This window comes from Rhyacophila brunnea, unplaced genomic scaffold (genome assembly GCF_057557595.1).
Source record: "Rhyacophila brunnea isolate RB1 unplaced genomic scaffold, BYU_Rbru_1.0 scaffold_4, whole genome shotgun sequence".
Taxonomy (NCBI): Eukaryota; Metazoa; Arthropoda; class Insecta; order Trichoptera; family Rhyacophilidae; genus Rhyacophila; species Rhyacophila brunnea.
Genome location: NW_028233068.1, coordinates 7,117,931 through 7,139,198, shown reverse-complemented (window position 1 = coordinate 7,139,198; position 21,268 = coordinate 7,117,931). Strand labels below are relative to the sequence as shown.

Here is a 21,268-nt window from a genome sequence, read left to right as displayed (position 1 = left end):
CCTGACAGCAGGAGCCTGTATGATCGCGTCATGTCGGGAAGAAGTGCTTCTCTGGTCGGAGGCCTGTGGTCCAGCTCCAAATCGTGGTGGAACGTGCATTTTTCATGACCTATAACAAAAAAAAAGAATTCATTTTTAGTAAATATTATGACATAAAGAGGGTATGAATTCCGGGATTTGTGTATTTTCGTGAAACTTATAAAATACACAATAGATATACAATAATAAATAGTGACACACTTTAATATTATGTATGTTTTGTTGTCAAAACAAAACAAACAAAGTGACGGAAGCGATTTCAGCATTTCCTCAATCATAACCTAGATCAATAATTGTGTCCTTTATGATTTGATAATTGCGACAATGTATTTGTATAAATAACAAGGACGATCCGCAACTCGCGACTCACATCGAGTCCATCACTCGGCTCACTACTCATCTCGAGTCCGTTCAACCGTCATTTCACTCGAGTCCAGTCTCTTGGTTATATTAACATATCGGTACATCGCCAGTCAGTTCATTTACGAGTATATAGTCAATCTCATCAGTACATCTGTACCCCCGACTATAACATTACTCTGTCATCTTTATCATTATATTTATTAATAAACTCTCCCCTCGGAAATTCCAAGCAATGATGACTTTATCTCTACACCCTTATCATCCCTAAATAAGTAAACAGCTATGATACCTACTACGATATTAAAATAATTTATTAACTTTATAATTTAACTCATTATAATCTGGCAAAATGGCAAAACTGTTTATTTTCCCGCTTTTATCGCCAAGTTATATAGGACGAATATTAGGGTTCAAAACTAAGATAAAGATGTTCTAGAAAAATAATATTAAGTACGTGGTATCTACTTTTATCAATCCTGGGATCGGGTTCTAGAATAATTATTCCAAAATACTGGGATTGACATTCCACCAAGTCAATAATAATAATATAATTTTGTTAAATTGGCAATAATAATCCATCTCTCACATCTATCTAATCTAGCTTAATTTATTGCAAATTGGCCTGCGTGTATTTTTTTTATTTTGGACACAAAAAAAGGTTTTTTTGAGTTTATTCAATTATCTCAGAATAAACATAAACATTGTTTTAAAACCACATATACGCAATTTAATTTAATATTCAAATAAATTATATTGATATCTAAAACAAATACTAACTAATAATAAAAATAAAGTAGTATAATCACAATACGTACTTTCTTAATTTTCCGTGATTATATTTTAATATGAATAACTCGTGCAAGATTTTTTTAAATGATAAACATGAAAAATGTATTTGTTAGAAATATGTAAGTTTTAACGTCACATTAGTGACAATTATTTTAAAATGTTATTTAAAAACATATTTTTTCTATTTCATTTGAAAAAATATTTTTTATCGCTTATATCATACGTGAAATAGTAAATATTATATTTATACTGAGAAATAAAAAAAAAACACCATACTAATTTACAAATATTTCGGCGTATTTGTTTATTATATTTCTTGTTTATCTTAGATTATTTTTAAAAAAATCGCTCATAGTCATGGTAGTGAAAAGAGATGATTGCATATAAATTGTACGTAATACAATTCGCCGTCGCACAGTTCAGCTATGGTACAATACGAGCTGTCTTACCGAAAAGAGCTGGCAGTATGGCACTGAGATCAAAAAATATCTGAAAATAACGCCATTATCAGGCATTTGACAGGTACAACTTGATATTTAGCAGTAGCTACCAGACTTTTATATTATAAATATATACGATGTTAGTATTGTATTTTTAATTTACTTGCCTACAAATTTTCTTTTGTCTTTTGCTAGTATTCCGATGGTTCATATCACGTTTTTTTAAATGTTTTATTTAGACATAAATTTGATCTCGATACTATACGGCCATCTATTTCTGATACAATAGGTCACGATGAACAATACGATCACCTGTATATATACAAATTTCCAGACACGAAAACAGATATCCGCTGACAAAACAAAAATAAATGTCCAACTGTTTGATTTCATTGCTCTTTATATTTGTATACATTCATACATCAGTAGGTCAATTCTATACACAAGGTGGCTATCGACGGCTAAAAGTGATAAATATTATCACTTTATCATTTTATTTCTATATTGAGGTATTATAATTGTTACAATAAGTTAGCCATCTAAACTGTCAACACTGTCTATCTCGCTATGAAAGTTAACACAGCCAAGAAAGGGGCTGTTAAAACATAGCACTTTTTGACAGTTCAGGCGGTTAACTTATTGTAACAATTAACCGCCTCAATACATAAATATGATAAACTTCCGTCGATAGCAGCGTTGTGTATAGAATAGCTCCACAAAATAATACACAATAATATTATATCCATGGCCCCCACATCCTGAACCGGGCCCCCAGATTTTTGGCGGCCCCCCTACCTATCGCTAAGGATAAAGGCAGTGTGATGCGCTACAGTAACGTTTTCCAAATGGTGTTACCGGTAAAATTAATGTGTGTATTTAGTGTTTTTTTTTTGTATATTTTAATACATCCATTTGAATTATGAAGTTGTCGATTATCGATACACAATTAAAAAATTTATCGTACAACCACATAATTTAAAATAATAACACTAAGGAAGGAAAATAGCGCCGCACGGGACTTTTTTTACTATTAAGGCATATTTGTGATGTATCTCTATTATCTGCTCGACTCGCCTCGCCGGGCCCCTCCTGAGCTCGGCCTCCCAGGCTAAAAGCCCTATCAGCCCCCCTCCCCCTAGTGGGGCCCATAATTATATCCATATTAATCAAAATTGAAAGTAGGTATATAATATTTGCGTACAGTATAAATAAATTGTTGTCAATATGCGGGTTGAATATATTTTAAACCTTCGCCGTTCTTGATAACGCACATTTAATGGGTATTTAGTATAATCAATTTAAAATGAACTCTAGGGTCATTAACAAACTACACACTGATATATTTTTATTATTTTGTTAGCAATCGTTTATAACTGACAAATTTGGTATTCTGATAAATCGAGAATATATTTTCGGTACAAATGATGCTCAATATTATTGTACTGTAGTGAGAAATGGGATTCCAAATTAAGAGTACAAAGAAGAATATATTATATGTTATAAACATATCACACTAGCGTGAAGATCGATAGTTTTGACAGAAAATATAACATAGTTAGAGCGACGCCGAGCGAGAGAAAACGATGCAATAGGTTTCATGTATGAGCAATGACATTATTAATGGACAACGCACTCAGTACAGTAGCTAGAAAGTATATTCGTGCATAGCTACATTCGCACATGTAGACGTCACGTGACAAAATTTTGCAATTTCCATTATGAGATATCACGGATCGGGAATTTATAGCAATATCACCATTATTTTAATGGCGTTAGAACAGTGTTTCTTGTGTCAATGTTCATTTGAGCAAGTGATATTGATATTAAAATATGAATTATGCCATTCGGCAGAACCGACAAAAAGCATCGGGAATTTATAGCAATATCACCTTTATTGTAATGGCGTTAGAGCAGATTATGCCATTCGGCAAACCCGACAAGAAAGTGAGTGTCATTTTTTTTTCCAGATGCTTCGTCCATATTAATGTCATTGTGTAAGAGCAATCGTAAATAATGATGGTAACAATACTTAAATGTACCACCTGCAATTCGTGTGCAGTAGAAGAAATCGCAATCTGCGCAGTTTCAATGTTAAATTGTTCCACAATAGCAGCGATGGTGAACCTTGTTATGCTTACAATGGCTAATATTGGAGGTAAATTATAAGAAAAACCGCATGATGTGATAGTAAACAATAAAAACATAAAAAAACAATTTTAAATGCGATATTTGTTTTTGTGCATTAATATGATACATATTGGTGAAACCTCAATTAAACGCAATATTTCTTCTTATACAAGCAGAAGATATCCTTAGTTATATAATTATTATTAGTTAAACACACATACATATTCATTAGAAAAACCGAGGAAAAACCGCAACAAATACGATATTTCTGACTTTACAAGTAGAAGGTATAACTACCCAAAAACACCATGCTGGTGAGAAAACTGATGATAAACGATTTCAAATTCAAGGTTATTGATTTTTACATACTTACAGTGAACACTACAAATTATAAATTTAAGACGTTCACAACATGACATTTTAAAACAAAAAAATAGTATTAAAACAGTGTAAAAAAGAAATAGGTAGAAAAATTTAAAATATATATATAAACCATGGAAGCACACCGAATGAGCTAAGTGGACCCTATTTTATGAATTTATAAAACAACGCCCACCTATACTCATCCTCACGTAGGTGAAATATATTATCAACATCCGAAGCGATTAGGTGGAACAGAGTTATTGCCCTCCCAATTGGCATCACCAATGGCACGTTAGTTCTGTCTTACCTTGAGAGAATGAACTAGGTACTGATGCTCCCGATTTCTAAGATAGTTATCAGGGACACACAAGCCAATACTACCAAGAATGGCAGAGTTCTCATTTACACCACGTATACGTCGAAAAAAATACGTGGCCAAATATTGATTTTTCAAAACTAACCAACACCATCTTAGTCTTGGTTCAATAAAAACAAATACGTATGACTAACAAAGTTTAATGTGCACTATTTTTGGTGGATCTTAACAGCCTACCTTCACCCTTCACTACTGATAGTGTCAGTCGCGTGGTTACTATTTTATAGCTGCCTCATAATTAAATTCCTACCTGCTGCCTATTAATTATTTATTGTTCGGTATCTTATAGATATATGGATTGATCTCGGCAAATATTTAGAATGGTAAGGTAGTCTCGATAAAACTGACCGACCTTGTGTAAAATTATTTCCGTTCGTGATTACCTATAAGAAATCGAATAAATTGATTCAATTCTGCTACAATACATGACATACGCCACGACAAAGAAAGCAATTTTGATTCAATGGTAACACATTGTATGTAGTGATACCAAATAATATTTATTATATTATCATAATGCCTAATTCCCCCATCAAAAATCCTCCAATTGACAGAGTTGGGAATATAATGATATTATTGTAACTGTAAACGAGTCAAAGCTAGACTGCACGCACAGCTAAACAAAGAAAAAGAAAATTACCGTTATCTGTATCTGGGCGGACGAAGGGTTGAGGGCAGGTACGGCCAGTCGGTTACCACCCTTGAGCCTTGAACGTCGCCTCTAAATACGATTTGCTACCTTTTTCGCGCCAAAGCGTGCGTTTACAAATGTTGTTAGTAATTAATTGTTACTTGTCAAGCGAAATATACTTAATGTCCCTGAATCAGTGTTTTTAATAAGTGAAAAGTATAAATCAACACCCACATAAACCCAGACCTATCAGTAGGTACATATACATTAAACATAATCAATACTACGTATATATCAGTGATGAAGGGTGCCTGTTGAAGGTAGGTAGGCTGTGGTAAATAACTAAAAAAAGTTCTAGGATAGGCATATCTATAGTACTTACCTACTTACTTGAATTTGATTTTTTTCATCTTCAGTATTTTACTGAACAAAAAGTATTATTACTTTCTATTAACATGGAAAAATATACAACAAACACTAAAATAGATATTTGGACTGGAGCGCCTATTAGGCTTAAATACCTACAGCCTCAGATCACGTGGTAATATGACAATGGTTTTGCCATTTTGTGTGTATGTTTTTTTACATCACGTATTTAATCGTATATTGTGTGTGTTGCACCAAATTAGTTGAAACCATTGTTAGTGAATAGCTGCATACGTATTAGTGCCAATAGTACATGTCCGTCTTGTAACTAGCCCGTAGTCAATTTATATTGCATATCTCCAGACAGATGTCGTTGGCAAATTATATCATTTTATAGAATATAAATTTAAGATTATTTACATAGTTAATAGTTAAGTTCATTATTGATCAGATGGTAGGTGTAGCGCCCCTAGTAGACTATATCGGCACTGGATTACCCTAAGAAAAAATAACCTCGTGTTTAGGGCATCACGAGAAAATATCCAATTTTTTAAATGATAAACTTATATTGTGCATTTAATTTTTGAGACCAAATAAAGGTTGAGATCCACCAAGTTTGTGACTTTATGGTGCATTTGTTGCGCTTTAAGCTCCCCTGGGTGTCCATATAACTGTCTTCTTATTAATGTTAATGATGCTATCAATTCCAACATGGACAGTTTTTGGATATAAATAAATGCAAATAAACGTGGGCGTCATCGATTGATTTTTCGAGATAATTGGCATTAAACATAAATAATTTAATGATATATCAAAATAAACTCTCGATTTTAAATATCTCAAAAAGAAAGAAAATAAATTTTAAAAATAAATAAAAAAATAAAACGCACATTAGATAATAAATAACATGTAGTCCAGTCATTACGTGTCAAAAAACGCGTTTACGTAGAAAGTTTCGCGGGAGTTTTTAAACTTTACTATTTTTATGTAATTTGGGGTGATTTTTTGAATTACGACATTATTGGCTTAAAAGTAGGAAAATAAATACGTACTTTAAACAGATTTCTGACTCTAACTCTTTTTTGATGTACGTTATGTAGTAAAACAAACAGGATAAATCCTATAATTTACATCCTAATATATTTTTACGTTAGGTGAATACCACTAGTTGTACATCAGATATTATGTATTTTTTTACCAAATCATAGAACAATCGCACATATTATAGTAATTAATTCCACTCGCCATAATTATTATAAATAATTATGTTTAATTATCTAAATTCTCATTAGTATTTAATATATTTACCAATTTAATAATAAATAATGGAATGGAATAATACCGGCATAACAATTATTAAATTGTTAAATTAAAAACCCCAAGGAGAGAATAATGCCATTTATTTTTATATCTATACGTATATTATGTAACACGTTACTGAAAAATCTAGACGGGTTAATTTACTGGTTATCTGTAAATTACACAGAGCTCGAAATGGTATAAAGTGCACCTTAGCGTAGTTCCGGTTCATGAAATACTCAAGATTATTGCTCCGTCTCGTGGAAAAATTAAAATAAATATTAGTTCACGAATTATTAAATTCACCCACTTTATATAAATACTTTTAAAAGTTCAATATGAAACTTGTCGGATTGATGTTAAAAACAATAATATCGGCATATAATATACAAACCCCGTTTTTTGCCTGCGGCGCTTACAAACTTTCCACAATCTAATCTTACATGCCACAAATACAAATACTGTTATTCCTTTTAACCGTTTGAAGTAGGTTCTGAGGTAGTACAATAAATCTAACACGCTTAATTTTTTATACCTAATAAATTAGAAAATACATACATAAACTGTTATAATATAACATATGTTAATTTTGAAAATTTATAACTTAAAAGCGCTCCGGTTCGTAAATGTTTTCAATTCTAGCGCTGACTAACTTTCAGCAGCAAAATAATATAAATATATATATATATATAAATCCGGTTTATTAGTTAGACATGGTGGGACACTATGCTTAAAAAATTAAGCAAGTGTAATAATTTAATACCTGGCGTGGTGGATGTCCTGGGTGTTTTTGGAGTCCCGGGAACTTCTAAGTCACTTTCCAGAGGCCAGCAATTGGTTCGCAATGATAGTGGTTTCCGACGCCCCTGGCTTCCACCATCATCATCAGTAACCGGTGCTTGGACCTTTCTTACGCAACTGCCCACAGAAGCCTTTCTGGTTGAGCATTCAGAGTTTCCATTGCTTGTCAGAATATCGTCTTGAATGTCGTCATTGGCGTCATCCCCGTTTTTGGTGATGTTTGAGACGGCTTGGGCTCCATTTGCAATTTCCTGTTTGTGATTTGCGACGTCCATTTTCGCAACGGAAATATGTGTCCCGTTCATAACTTTCACTGACTCTGTGTAGGCACTGACAAAGTTCCAGATGAAAATTTCACCGCAAACTTTTCAAATAATTATATACTCAAATTGTACTGATGCACCTATAAATAGGATTTTCTATTGTAATAATTTGCTTTATTTATTAAATTATCTAACAATTATTTCAATGCGAGCTTTTTATCGTGAAATTTAAATGATGTAATTTGTTTAAAAAAATTGAAATTAAGTAAATCTGGATTCGAAGAATTTTAGCAATGTGCCTAATAATCACGTGAAATCTAAAATCATTATATGTGTTGCATTTTGAGACAATAAATAAATTTGATATCTTATTAATTACTTTTTTTTATTCAAATAATAATTCACAACATTTAAGAATGTAACATTCTAATTTTTGAAAACAATTCTGAGAAAGTATATTAAAACCAATATGTAGAAAAAATCTTTTATTTAAAAAGTAAGACACCCCACCCCGCAGGAATCGAACCTGCATCTCTCGGGTTTCGTGCCCACGCACATATACCACTATGCTAAAGGTACTATATTTAATAATGACAAATATTAACTAATGTCTCTTATAATACTCTATGAAGCGTTTTCTAAATTGAGCTACTATTGGCTATCGGGTTTTGAATTTTAAATCAAAGTAGGTATTACTTTAATTACTAACCGACGTCATCTATTTGTCGTAATTATGTATGGTACCGTTAACATAGTGGTCTATGCGCGTGGAGGCAAAACCCGAGACATACAGGTTCGATTCCTGCGGGGGAATGTCTTACTTTTTTCAAAAAAAAATCTATTGGTTTTAATATATTTTATCAGAAGTGTTTTCAAAAATTATGTATGTTCTATAAATTGACGCCCACGGTGGCCGCGCGGCATAAGCGTTGGACTATAAAGCCGTGGGTCCCAGGTTCGAATCCTGGGTCTGGCAAGTACACATATTGTTTTTCAATTTGTGTGTGTCAGGGTATGGACCTAATAGGTTGAGCAAGTGGCTGACATCCATTTCTCGTAAAAAACAAAATCTGTCAATGCAAACCTCCACTCTGTGGAGGCCCATATGATCCTATCAGGATCGGACATGGTCGAACAATAATAAATTGATAATATATTGGAAAAGAATCCAAAATTGTAAAATGGAATTCTATCCTTAGTTTTGCAATTTATTTTGCTAGTTTAGAAGAAATTATGTAATACCATGTACGGTTAAATAATACCAGATAATTTTCAAACAAGGAACATTATTTATTAATGGGTCTAACCAGTCATAATATTGATAAGAGAGTGTTATGATAGTTTTTTTTTTAAATTAAATAACGTGTATTATAGCACGTACGAAATATTCAGAAAATTCGAACAAAAAAATGATAATATAATATGCTTATCATCAAATAAACGATAAATATTGTGAAAAGCACAATATAGATAATAGTTATTTTGAAAATTAGATATTATTCACAATGCGTTAGCTACCTGTATACTAATATTAACGAATGATTAAACATACCAAACGGTTAAATTCAATGCAATTAAATTAATATAACTTACTTTATTATAAATTAAAATTCGGTTGACGACGCAATAGAATAATTAAAAAATATTCAGTTATCTCGCAATATTCCACGGTTCAATTCAAGTGAACACACCCAAATTAATATTTTGCATTTATATAATAATTAAAAAATGTTTATTTATTTAACGAAAGGTCACGGAAAATAACAAACAACTCTTTCCTACATCATACTTAATTGCAATTAAATTTAACGGACCGCAGTGTGTATGTATAAAATTTAGATTTTTAAATTTGTAAACGAAAAACAAAATCTCTAAAGTCTATACCGGATATAAGAATAGATGGATCGCAGTACAGAAAAAAAAAATACTTAATATCTTTGGGAGCTTATGAAGAATACGTCGTAATTAAATTAAAATATATTTGTCTTGATTTATCAGTATGTAACGCCTATAAGTTGTCTCTTTATGATGTACGTAAATTTCCATGCGTATTTGTTGCGCGATCGCAAAAATCTAACAACAATATAGCATCCGTTACGTGCGCGCTGTATTTGATCACTTATTCGCTCACATGCTTCTTAACCTTAATCTATATTGTTATTCAAATCTAAGCGTTCTTTAGCTATGAATATTGATACTCTATTTCTTACTAGCTAAATAGTACTACTAAACGCATCAGCAATAATGTTGACAGGCAGCACTGCCACCTGGTATTTTTTTCTAGTTTGCTAATGATTCATAATTCGCGTTTATTTTTTCTATTTTATTCGGCGACATAAAGTTAGACATCTGTCTAAAATCATGCATATTTCGTGTGTCATTGTACATTATCTCGATTATAATCAACATAAATAAAGAAGGAAATGAATTTAGTAAAACATTATCGCAGAAACAAAATTAATAAACATAAACAAATCACTGTCATGACCGAAAAACTAGTCTTGACCGCATTTAGTCCAAATTTGATTCTAATCAATTGCAACTAACTATCACAATCCGGTAAAGAAACTTGTGTTGTATAATAACATTTATTATATTTATCAATTCACTAATCGCTATAATTATAGATATCATGTTGTGAACGTCTTGAATTTAGATATGTTATGTCCACAATGTTTTGTTTCCTTAAATAAATAAATAGACAAATGATATATTTTAATCAGCACACGACATGATTGGCGATCTACGAATTTTAACAGTTAGATAAAGCTCATTGTCCCCATTAATTGATGAATTATTTATCTATAGCGGGTAGGTATTATAATAGTGATGTAATGAATCGATACAATGTTCAGCGATAGTTATCGGTATTAATTTATCTAGCATTTATGTAGTCTACTCTCTAGACAATTTCAAAGCTTTTTTTAATATTAAACTTTCGTTAATTGAAAACATACTTAATTATACCAATACGGAATTGATAATTATTAGTAAATAATTTAATTATTATTCGTTTTCTGATTGATTATTACATATATAATGAATATTCAATAGTTTTACACTTAGATATAAACATTTCAATAAAAACCCGAAACAGTACATAATGGATAATAAATACCGCGATTATACCTAGACCTACTTATTACTTTTAATCCGACCAGATCAGTTTTATTATTAGTAATAATTGGTAATTAATTGTCTGCTGCAAGGCGCTTTGAAATCAGCTTTTATAATGTTTAAAATCAACTTGGAAAAGTGCATTTTAATGGAATTATTGCGTGAATTGAAAGCGATTTCCGTCTGATAATAGTTAATACAATTAATTCGTAGCAAGTATATAATTAAATATTAAACTGGGTGGAATTTATAAAATACAATGTACAAACGGACCACATTCTTTAGCAGGCGTGTCCAATGTCAGCTAACACAATGTGCACAAAATGACAACAGTTTTCCGCAACGACAAACTGACAAAAATTATTTTCTTTTGAAGTTATACCTAGTTCCTTTGGCGCGTTTAGGAAATCAGATCAGAGTGTATTTTTGGCGTGTGACATGTAACACATAATTTATTTTTTCACACGAAAAAAACCGCACTCGATTGGATTCGAACCACCGATTGTTCGGTTATCAGCCGAACGCACTACCTTTACGCCACAGTTACTCCAATTGTGACGATTATACAGTATAATATTATAGTTTAGAATTGTTCCGTTGTCTATTATTTTTCGGCCATTTGCAATTCCTTAAGCGTCAATTACATTGAGCTTCTTTAAGAGCTGTTTGTTGGCGAATTTATAATCTGCCTGTAAAGTCGCCCGGTGTAATCATCGAAAAAGCTAACAAGCAGGTTGTAAACACTCTACAGAGAAAAGTTGAAAGCCGGTCAACTTTACATGCTACACGCCGGCGTGTGGGCCTACTGCGTCTGCCGGTAAAAAAAACGAACTTTGTTCTGTCAAAATAGTCGCTGGCTTGTGGCTTCTCAACGAATGGAAAATTTTGTGTGTAATCATCAAATCGCAGTAGCTGAATCGCCCGCTTTTAAATTCACCATCAAACAGCTCGTAAAGAAGCTCAATGTAATTGACGCTTTACGTAAACAAACGATTAAACGTCAGTTAGTAATATAAGTTAAAGTGTATAGAAATAAACCAACGGCGTTCCAATAAGCGGTCCTCTTTTCTTGAGTATGTATTTTAACAAGATAATTTAGAGCTAGTCAAAGAATCTAGTTTATCACAAATTTTGTTTTTGTTTTGTTACGCCAAAGTATAACTTCTAACGCGTGTACATAAGTTCACACACCGATTTTTTTTTCTTATAATTTCGCCTCTTTTCCATATTACTTACGAATAATAATGATATTGGTGAAAGATAACATCTTTGACCAACAGCATTTACATAGTTAACATTGCAATTTCCATCAAGCACCCTGATTCGAGTATACTATTTTTAAAAGAATTACGATTGTAATGTACCGGCATTGTAACGAAATAAACGATGTTGACAGCTATTTTAGCAGCAGTCGGTATTTTTAAATCCCCGATGTATATGTGTATGTATGTGTCAGTGGCGAAGGGTGGAGGTAGGCTGTTAAGATTTTACCTACATAATGCACAATAAATTTTGTCAGTTAAAGGTATTTGTTTTCATTGAACTAAGACTACTATAAATTATATATTTATAAAGTGTTGTTGGTTTTTAAAATTCAATTAAACTCTGCCTAATCCAAGCCATAGTAGATAATAGTAAAATAATATTCGTGTATCTATAAAATACATATTATGCCATTAAAACATGCATAATTTTAGATAATTTACAGATAGAAGAATATTTTTTATCGATTATGGTTTGGTTCAGGCAAGGATTAATGAATTTAGAAATACTAACCAACACCATCAGCAAATTTAATAAGTATGACTGAAAAGTGTGCGCTATTTTTGTCAAAATGCCTATAGTATACATAAACTATTATGACTTGGTTTAGCCAGGGTTTAATTTAATTTTAAAAATTAATCAGCACGATTCACGAATTATATTCTTAGTTCATTGAAAACAAATAAGTATGACTGACAAAGTTTAGTGTGCACTATGTATGTCAAATCTAAACAGCCTACCCGAAACCCTTGCCATCGGTATTATGTTCATACATATGCGTACATAATATGTGTATATTAATATAGAATAAATAATGAACAAAATAAAATTGAAAAAATTAATTAGGATAATATTATAAGAGGACTACACCACTATTGTGAACAGGGAGGTTGAAAAAATCGGTATTAAGGTACGTATTGATATAAATATAGGTATCATCTCGCTCTATCAAAATCGTCTGAGATTGGAAACAGGTTGCACGAAACTCCAACTTTTGCCCGAATCAGCTGTCGACGTAAATTACTCATGTAGAATAATTACAACGTTGTTATTAGCTCGTATTCTTGTTTGTCCGGTGGTTGTTTGTCCAGTACAAATCTTGCAATCTAATTTTAACTAACTTTCCGACTAGCTAGACATTTGAAACTTTTAGAATATATCAGAACATGATGCCAATGCATTCTTTTAATACGTTTAGCCATCTTTAAGCAGAATTGAATTCATTTTCAGTTAATTCTATTTTGTATGGAAAGTTATTTCAGAAAAATCCGTAAAAAGTAAAAGACTATTATTGGTTGCTAAGGCGGTGGTCCTGGAAACTAAATTATTAATATATATGTGCGTTACTATGGAAATCAAAATGAAATGTCAAAATGACATTTCAGTATTCTATATTTGTTTGTTTGTTTGTTTTTTTATTTACTTCATATCAAGTATAAGTTTGAGTATATTGAGCATGATAATTCAACAGAAACTTTAAAAACGTTGTACATATATAAACAATTCTTTTTATCTTGTAATTATTTATTAATCGTATTATAGAAACTTCTAATATTTTAGAATAGCTATAGTACCTACACATAATATAGATGGCAGTAATTGTCTGGTTAGAGAGGTATTTTTATGTTAAATAAATTAGTTGTATCAATATGGTATTTACCGATAATTGGTGCACTGGTTTGTAGAGTCTCATTTGAAGAGAAATTAGCTTAAGCTTATACTGAGGCTAAGAACAGGTCACACAATGGGTAAAAGATTTGATCTCCTCGTGAGAAGAAGCGATTTGCAGCTCTGCGATGAATGTGATGTTTTTGAGGGCATTGTACATACAGCAGTACAGTGCCTTAAATATGAAAGACACAGAGTACAGCTGCGAATTGCGAACATCTTTGAGAATGTCGACGAATTGAAAGGTGCCCTTGTGGTGGGCGCTTGGAAAAATTGTAAAGTTCTTTATAACAATTGGAGTGAGGACCTGGTCGGCAGATCCTCTTCTAGATGAGAAGAGGCGATATGACAGCGAGTTGCAGTCAAATCCTCGGTAAAATCATGAAAAAAAATATGGTATTTACGGTGGAAACGTTCATTTTAAATAATGGTCACATTTCTAAAGCAACATAATCATACTAAAATCATAATGTACACGTTAATAATTTGTGATACATACGTGTTAAGATTTAACTATGTTAATACTTAAAAACTTTCTATAGTCCATATAATAAGTACTTTCTAATTAGATTTCTTGTTAATTGTCAATGTTGTATTAATTTTGACAATAATTAGTGAAAACGAATAATACTAATTTCAATAATTTTAATAAAGTATCGAATATCATTGGTAAATATACAAGTGGTCAATAGTTTAAATATTATGATAAATAATTACTATTAATCAAACTGAAATCTGAAATGATTTACCGGACCTGGTCAAACGCAAAGTTTGTTCGTAAGTAGTCAAGAATATTGTTTCGATATTTTATTACAAGGACATGCCAATAATAATTGCGTTCAGTACACTGCCTCAGTGTTATTTTCTTCATCTAAATAATATTATTTAAACGACATTAAGTATTTATTTATAAAATAAAACCAATAGTGATATTTAAGAGCCGGTTAGAGACCGTGACTATTTCACTCGGTGGAAATTGATTTATGATTTTTTTTTTATTTGTAAAATAACATTTACATGAGTTTAAATTTAATAAAATACGAGTAAACATTATAATATTAAATGATTTCAAAATGAAACTTCAAAATGGGAACCTACTTTCCAGTTGCAAGGTCGAAAATAAGCAGTTGTTGTTGCTTTTTTTATTATTTGTTTAAATACAAACAATAATTAGTAGGTACCCGGAACATACCCATACAAGTTGATTTGATTTTTCAAATATACTGTAGACGGTGTTGTCATTATCAAAGTTATGCCAGATAGGATACGAAAATAAAGTAGTGGGCAGAAAAAAATGTTGGATTTTCAGCAATTAAAAACAATATTCAGAAACTAGTATTTAAAAAAAACAGACGCAATTATTAACATTTTTAATGTTTCGTACAACCACACATTATTGCAGTTACGAAATTTGCTCTGTAAGGCCCGTTTCAGACGGGACACCGGTGTCGCGATAGTATTAATAAAGGAGGCATTTGTATTATGCTTATGAATGCCCAGAGCTAATGAGTTAACGCGTGTCCGGTATACTTTTCTGTGGGCCGCTACATTCTCAAGCCGCCGGTACACTTGTTTTTATTATCGCAGCCAGTTTTATATTCTAATTTATAACGCAAAATTATGCGTTCACACATTAGCTCTGGGGCGTTCATAAACATAATACAAAGGCCCTCTTATTCGAATACAAAGGCCTCCTTATTATATACGAGCGCGACACCGGTGTCCCGTCTGAAACGGGCATAAGACACAACATACAAAAGGCCATTGAGTACATTTTCAAGCAGAGTTTATACATTTAAAAAAAATCGCCATATTATGCCAGATGCGTTAAACTAAATAACCATTAAAAATGCTATATCTGTCACAAAACTGACATTCATTGGTTTATCAATTAAATAACATGAATTAATACGAATATATTATTATACTTAGGTGAATATACTAGTGTCGCTATTTTAAGTTTGACTGTGTGACTGAATAAAATAAATATTTGATTCTGGTAAATCTGTTGGTTATTTTAGCATAAGTAAATATCTATTGTAGTGTTCGTTTAATCAACCGGTAAACGACAAACGTAGAGTTGTCAAAAAACAAGAAAGTTTTATATATCTCAAACATTTATTCAATTATGTAGATATCGTAAAATATTATTTAGTAATTACCAGTATGAAATCTTCATTTCTTTGTGACGGTATTGTAAAGAAAGTTAGCACTTTCTCCCGAAACGTATTATCATGTAATTACTATTTTCTATTTAATGAATTCTTCATCAATTTATTGCATGATTAATTGGCATTTATGATTTTGCTGTAAATATTAATAGCTACTTATTAATAATAATCAGTACTATTTAAACGGGGTCGAATTTACCATAAGGCTAAATGCGGCTTATAGCCTAGGGCTCCCAAATTGGTAGGGCCTCCGAAGTCAGAAAAATAAACTGAAATAAATATCTAATACTAGAAATACATCCTGCACTAACAATGGCACATAAAATTACACATAAAATTAAAATGGCACAATGCACATACAATTTATGGGCGAATCAAATAACTGAGGAAGCTGTGCGTTACATTTTAGTAAAGTTTTTATTTTGACAACTTGAACACGCGTAATAAAAAATACTAAAAAATATACTAACAATATTTAAAAAAATATTAAACATGGAACATGCTTTGCCTACTGATTTTCTGAATGCTGGTTGTCTAAGTTTTAAAGTAACCGAATCCAAAGAATTCAAACAATGTAACTTTTCTGAAAATTATGTATTTACAATAATACAACAAAGAAGTAATATTAAACAGAATGTAGGCTAATGAGCGTAAAATGAAAATAATCGGCGCGCGTAAGTAACCAAGGCTGATGCGTAAAATGCAATAAATGGCAATGAGTAAAACATGTTCCATGTTGAAAATATAACGGTTTTATTTTTTGAAAAATTGGCCCGGTGCCCCTTCAAGTACAAATCCGCACCTGTATTCATTTCATTGAAGTGAAATCTGGACATATTAATTATTTTTATTAATAAATCTATCTATAATAACCAGTATAGGTTTAGAGGAACTTTGACTTTAGGGAAAGCAACAAAATATTATATTATGTTGTGTTTATAAAACTATCTACACAATTTTAAATTTAATTTTTAATTATGACAGAAGTGCATAGTTTAATACTAAAAAGCCATTCATCCTAAAAATTCTTATAAATTTACAATATTTCTTACTTATATTATACAATATACCCATGCAGTGGCGTAGCTAAAAATATTCGACCCGAAATATATAGGTACCGTACAACAAGCAAACCCCCCTCCCCCAAAACAATGTTTGTGCCCTCGATGTATGCACCTAACTAAAATTATTATATTTTTGCAAAAAATAGCCGTTTTGTAATCTAAATACAATGAAATATAAATCGATTAGGTCAACTGACAACGAGATACTAAATGTAGTGTTGATATCATAAAAGGACATTTTTATGTCGACGTATTTTCGACTAATAGGTATATTCGATTTAAGTCGCAATATTCACACCACATTTACTTCCGTAGGGAGTAGTACCTGGCAGCTAGTATAACATTATATAAATATTTCTATAAGATAGAGAATAACTAGTTGTATAGCCATTGTTATGAAAAAATAAATTTGACTTGGAACCGATCGATTTTGTAAATGTAAAATAAAGAGTTTACATTGAAACAAAAATAATCTATCCATGGAATTAATTGACGATGCATACTTGAATAGTACGCCACTGAATTGCACTAATAAACTAAACCAAAAATCATCCATAAATGGTATGTTTATATTGTCCAGGCCGAAATGATATGCATACTTTTGCAAAAAAAGTATGTACGCCGATGGTTTTATGATCAAATTGCCACAATTATTACTAAAAACGATCATGTGGTTGTAAAATAATATTGATACGGTATTAAACTGTTATTGTAAAATTAAAATGCTCAGTTGAGGAGATACAAGGTTTTACCGCGAAGCTTTTTGCTACAAAGTATTTATTGTTGTTATCTGGTAGATTTAATAGTGAATAGATATTTACTTTATATTATAGCAATACCACATAATATTATGGGTCAATTATAAACTGTTTAGTTGATATGGAAATTACAATAATATTGTTAATTTTAAGAAACCTCGTGTAAATTAGGCACATACTAATAAATTGTTATTTTGAGTGTATTTATCTATACCTATGTAAATATTTTTTTTATATAAGCATAGTTTGCTATAGTAATTTTACATTTCAATGTTATCAGATTATTTAAGTATCTTTTGATATAAAATACAACCTGTGGATGCGCTTGACATTGTTTTTGTTTTGATTTGAACATTCGATAGAATTGAATCGCTAAAATTGATACATACTTAATAAGATATACATACATACTTAATATAATATTATAAAGCTCAAAAAATAATATATAATTGTCAAATAAAGCAAAATATCACAAACCTAGGACACCTACACATATAATATACCAAATTGCAAGAAAATGCAGTACAGCGTATGACACTCACATAAAACCAAGTGAAATGAAAGAAAAACGTCGAAAAAAATATTGAAACACTGTTAATAATTTAATATATACGTAAAAAATCGAGTAAATCGATGTTTTTGTTCATAAATGCGCGGTGAATAAATAAAAATCATTAACGAAAAACTGGGAAAATTGTGCTGTTAAAAACGTGCAACGAAGAGCGTGCACTCCCCTTTGCGATTGAAAACGTACTGAAGTGAGCCGAGATTTGATCGAATGTTGCCCTATATATACGTACACTTTGTATTGTAAAGTGCGAGAACGAGACATATAACGTATAATATTATACTCAAGTGGTCAGAATACCGAGTAAAAGGAAAAGCTGTGGAAATACTTTGATCCTAGAACGAACGTCATAATATCTTCTCAAGAACATAATACTATGTTAACTTATTTGGTAGGTATTTATTGAAAATTTGACTGATTTTTAAATGTGTAAAACACATTATCCCATTATGCATTCTGGTTGTAAGTAAAAAAAATAGTTAATTCATTGAAATTTAATAAAATATGAATTGTAGCGCTCGAATTATTCAAACTTTAGAACAATACATATAAATATTTTTTCAATACTTCGTAAAAAAAACTTGAAATTAAAAAATAAAGATTTTATAGTGTTTCAATGGATATAATATGAATAATGTATTATAATTCCTTATTCAGAGTCATTAGTCTCCAAATTTACGAGTAAATATAGAAAAATAATAAATAGTAAAATAAAAAATAAATAATAATGAATACAGAAGTTATTATTGATCATACAAATTAATTTAGTTACTTAATAAGTACCAAAGTAAACGTACAAATTAAATCAGCTGATATTAAAAATATCCTTCACATTTTAATTTCAATTTGATTTACTATATTCGATGGAATAATAATAAAATATCTTTAGTTCGTCTGTTTTTAGATTCTAAGTAGTAAATATCTATTTAAAACAATTGATAACGTTTAAATTTATTGTGCTACGTAAGTAATAACATCTAGTTATTGTAGATCTTTTAATATTAAATGTCTAGTTTTATTCACCATAGTCATCTAAAGTCATACGCTGACTCTGATCTAAAGTAGATTATCAAAGTATCATAATAACATATTATTATATTCATAAAATAACTCGATGTACTTTTTTTTAAATCACGTCAATATTTATTTGGAAATCCCATACTTCTCCATATTAGTCATGTTTATTTTTAAAATAACGGATTCGCATACTTACGTATTAGTAAAAAAAATCGATAAAAAATTTAGTCAATATGTCGGTGGTAAACAGCGTCGACAATTTAGTGTTTTTCTTACCAGATCTAGCATTTTTGAGTAGACATCGTTTTTCGATACCGCAAACAGCAATTTACCACAAAAAGCTAGAATATTTCACCAATTTGCTTGAAAATCAACGTACTGACCTCTTGTGCCTAATAATATTTTACCATTTCTCATAAAAAAGCTAGAATGTTTCACCAATTTGCTTGAAAATCAACATGATGATCTCTTGTATAATAATATACTTAATAATATTTTACCATTCATTAAAAAATGTACCATACTATATTTTTAAATTTTGTACCTGATTATTTTTCTTTGTTACAAATCTTGCAATCGATTTTGAACTAACTTCCCGACTAGCTAGACATTTGAATCTTTTATAATATATCAGAACACGATGCCATTGCATTTTTTAAATACTTTTAGCCATCTTTAAGTAGAATTGAATTCATTTTTAGTTAATTCTGTTTTGTATGAAAAGTTATTTCGACACCATTATTGGTTGCTAGCTAGCAACTAAATTATTAATATAGACACGTGCGTTACTATGGAAATCAATATGACATGTCAAGTACAATTTTTTTTGATCGTTTAAGCTAGTCAAGTCAAGTTTATATGGTTCAACAGAATTTAAAAACGTTGTATATAAAAAGTTATTTTTATCTTGTAATTATTTCGTATTATTTATTTAACTTTCTTACATTCTAGAATGATGCCAATTCAAGACATCTAATAATTGAAAAAGATACATCTTCATACATTCAAATTATCCCGCGTTGGGAAACACTATTAGACATTTAATAATTATAAGAAAATCCAACGTTTTATACCCTATCTGGCATATTTTTGTTTATGACAGTTGACAGCACTGGTGGTAAACTTATGATACGTATGTTGGCGCACCCGAAAGCATTGTAGAATCGACGATACGTAGGATTTGATAAAAGTGGTAAATCCACTCGAATTCTGGAGAGGTGAAAAAGAATTCTAAAAAAGCCCTCGATTTTTTATAATTAAATAGAGATTACATTTTTTTTTTGAAAAAGCGCTCGGCCGAAGTTAAAAAAACTGTTAATTAAAAAAATCCCTTGGCACGCCACCCAATATTACATGTTTTTGGACCTACACACGAAGAGGTTTGCCATATCTGTTAAAATAATTCATTAATAATAATTTGTCCTTTTTTATATAAGACAAATTTAATAATCGTGTGACGCCACTGCTTGTAGCATGAAAAACGAATGTTTTATAGTTAATATCGTTACGTTAAAAGGATACTGTACACCATTTACATAAATTATCATTTGTGATCGACCGGATAATAATGTAGGTAGATGGTCATTACAATTATTTACCATTATAAGGAGGTTAAATTTAATATTTTGCGGATAAACATGTTTATGTTAAGAAAATATTTAAAATAAAACAATACTCACCATAAATCGATAAATATTTAGAAACAACATCCTCATCCAATAATAATAATAATAATAATAATAATCAAAAACAATATAGTAATGATTTTCCTTTTTAAGAAAATTT

The 21,268-nt window shown here is 30.7% G+C and overlaps 1 protein-coding gene across 3 annotated transcripts in view; it reads right to left on the bottom strand.

Moving 5' to 3' along the window:
* Pu (GTP cyclohydrolase punch) overlaps nt 1–18,663 on the bottom strand; it is a 28,781-nt gene extending 10,118 nt beyond the window's left edge. Inside the window, exons 1-3 of one of the 3 annotated variants that reach the window (XM_085954196.1) lie at nt 18,376–18,663; nt 7,557–7,997; nt 2–109 (exon numbers count right to left, since the gene is read on the bottom strand). In XM_085954196.1, coding sequence (XP_085810322.1) covers nt 2–109; nt 7,557–7,899 — 451 coding nt within the window. In that variant the 5' untranslated portion in view covers nt 7,900–7,997; nt 18,376–18,663. The remainder of the gene's footprint in view (nt 1; nt 110–7,556; nt 7,998–18,375) is intronic. The other 2 variants (XM_085954199.1, XM_085954198.1) reach the window with 2 other exon arrangements.
* Between the last annotated feature and the right edge of the window lie 2,605 nt (nt 18,664–21,268).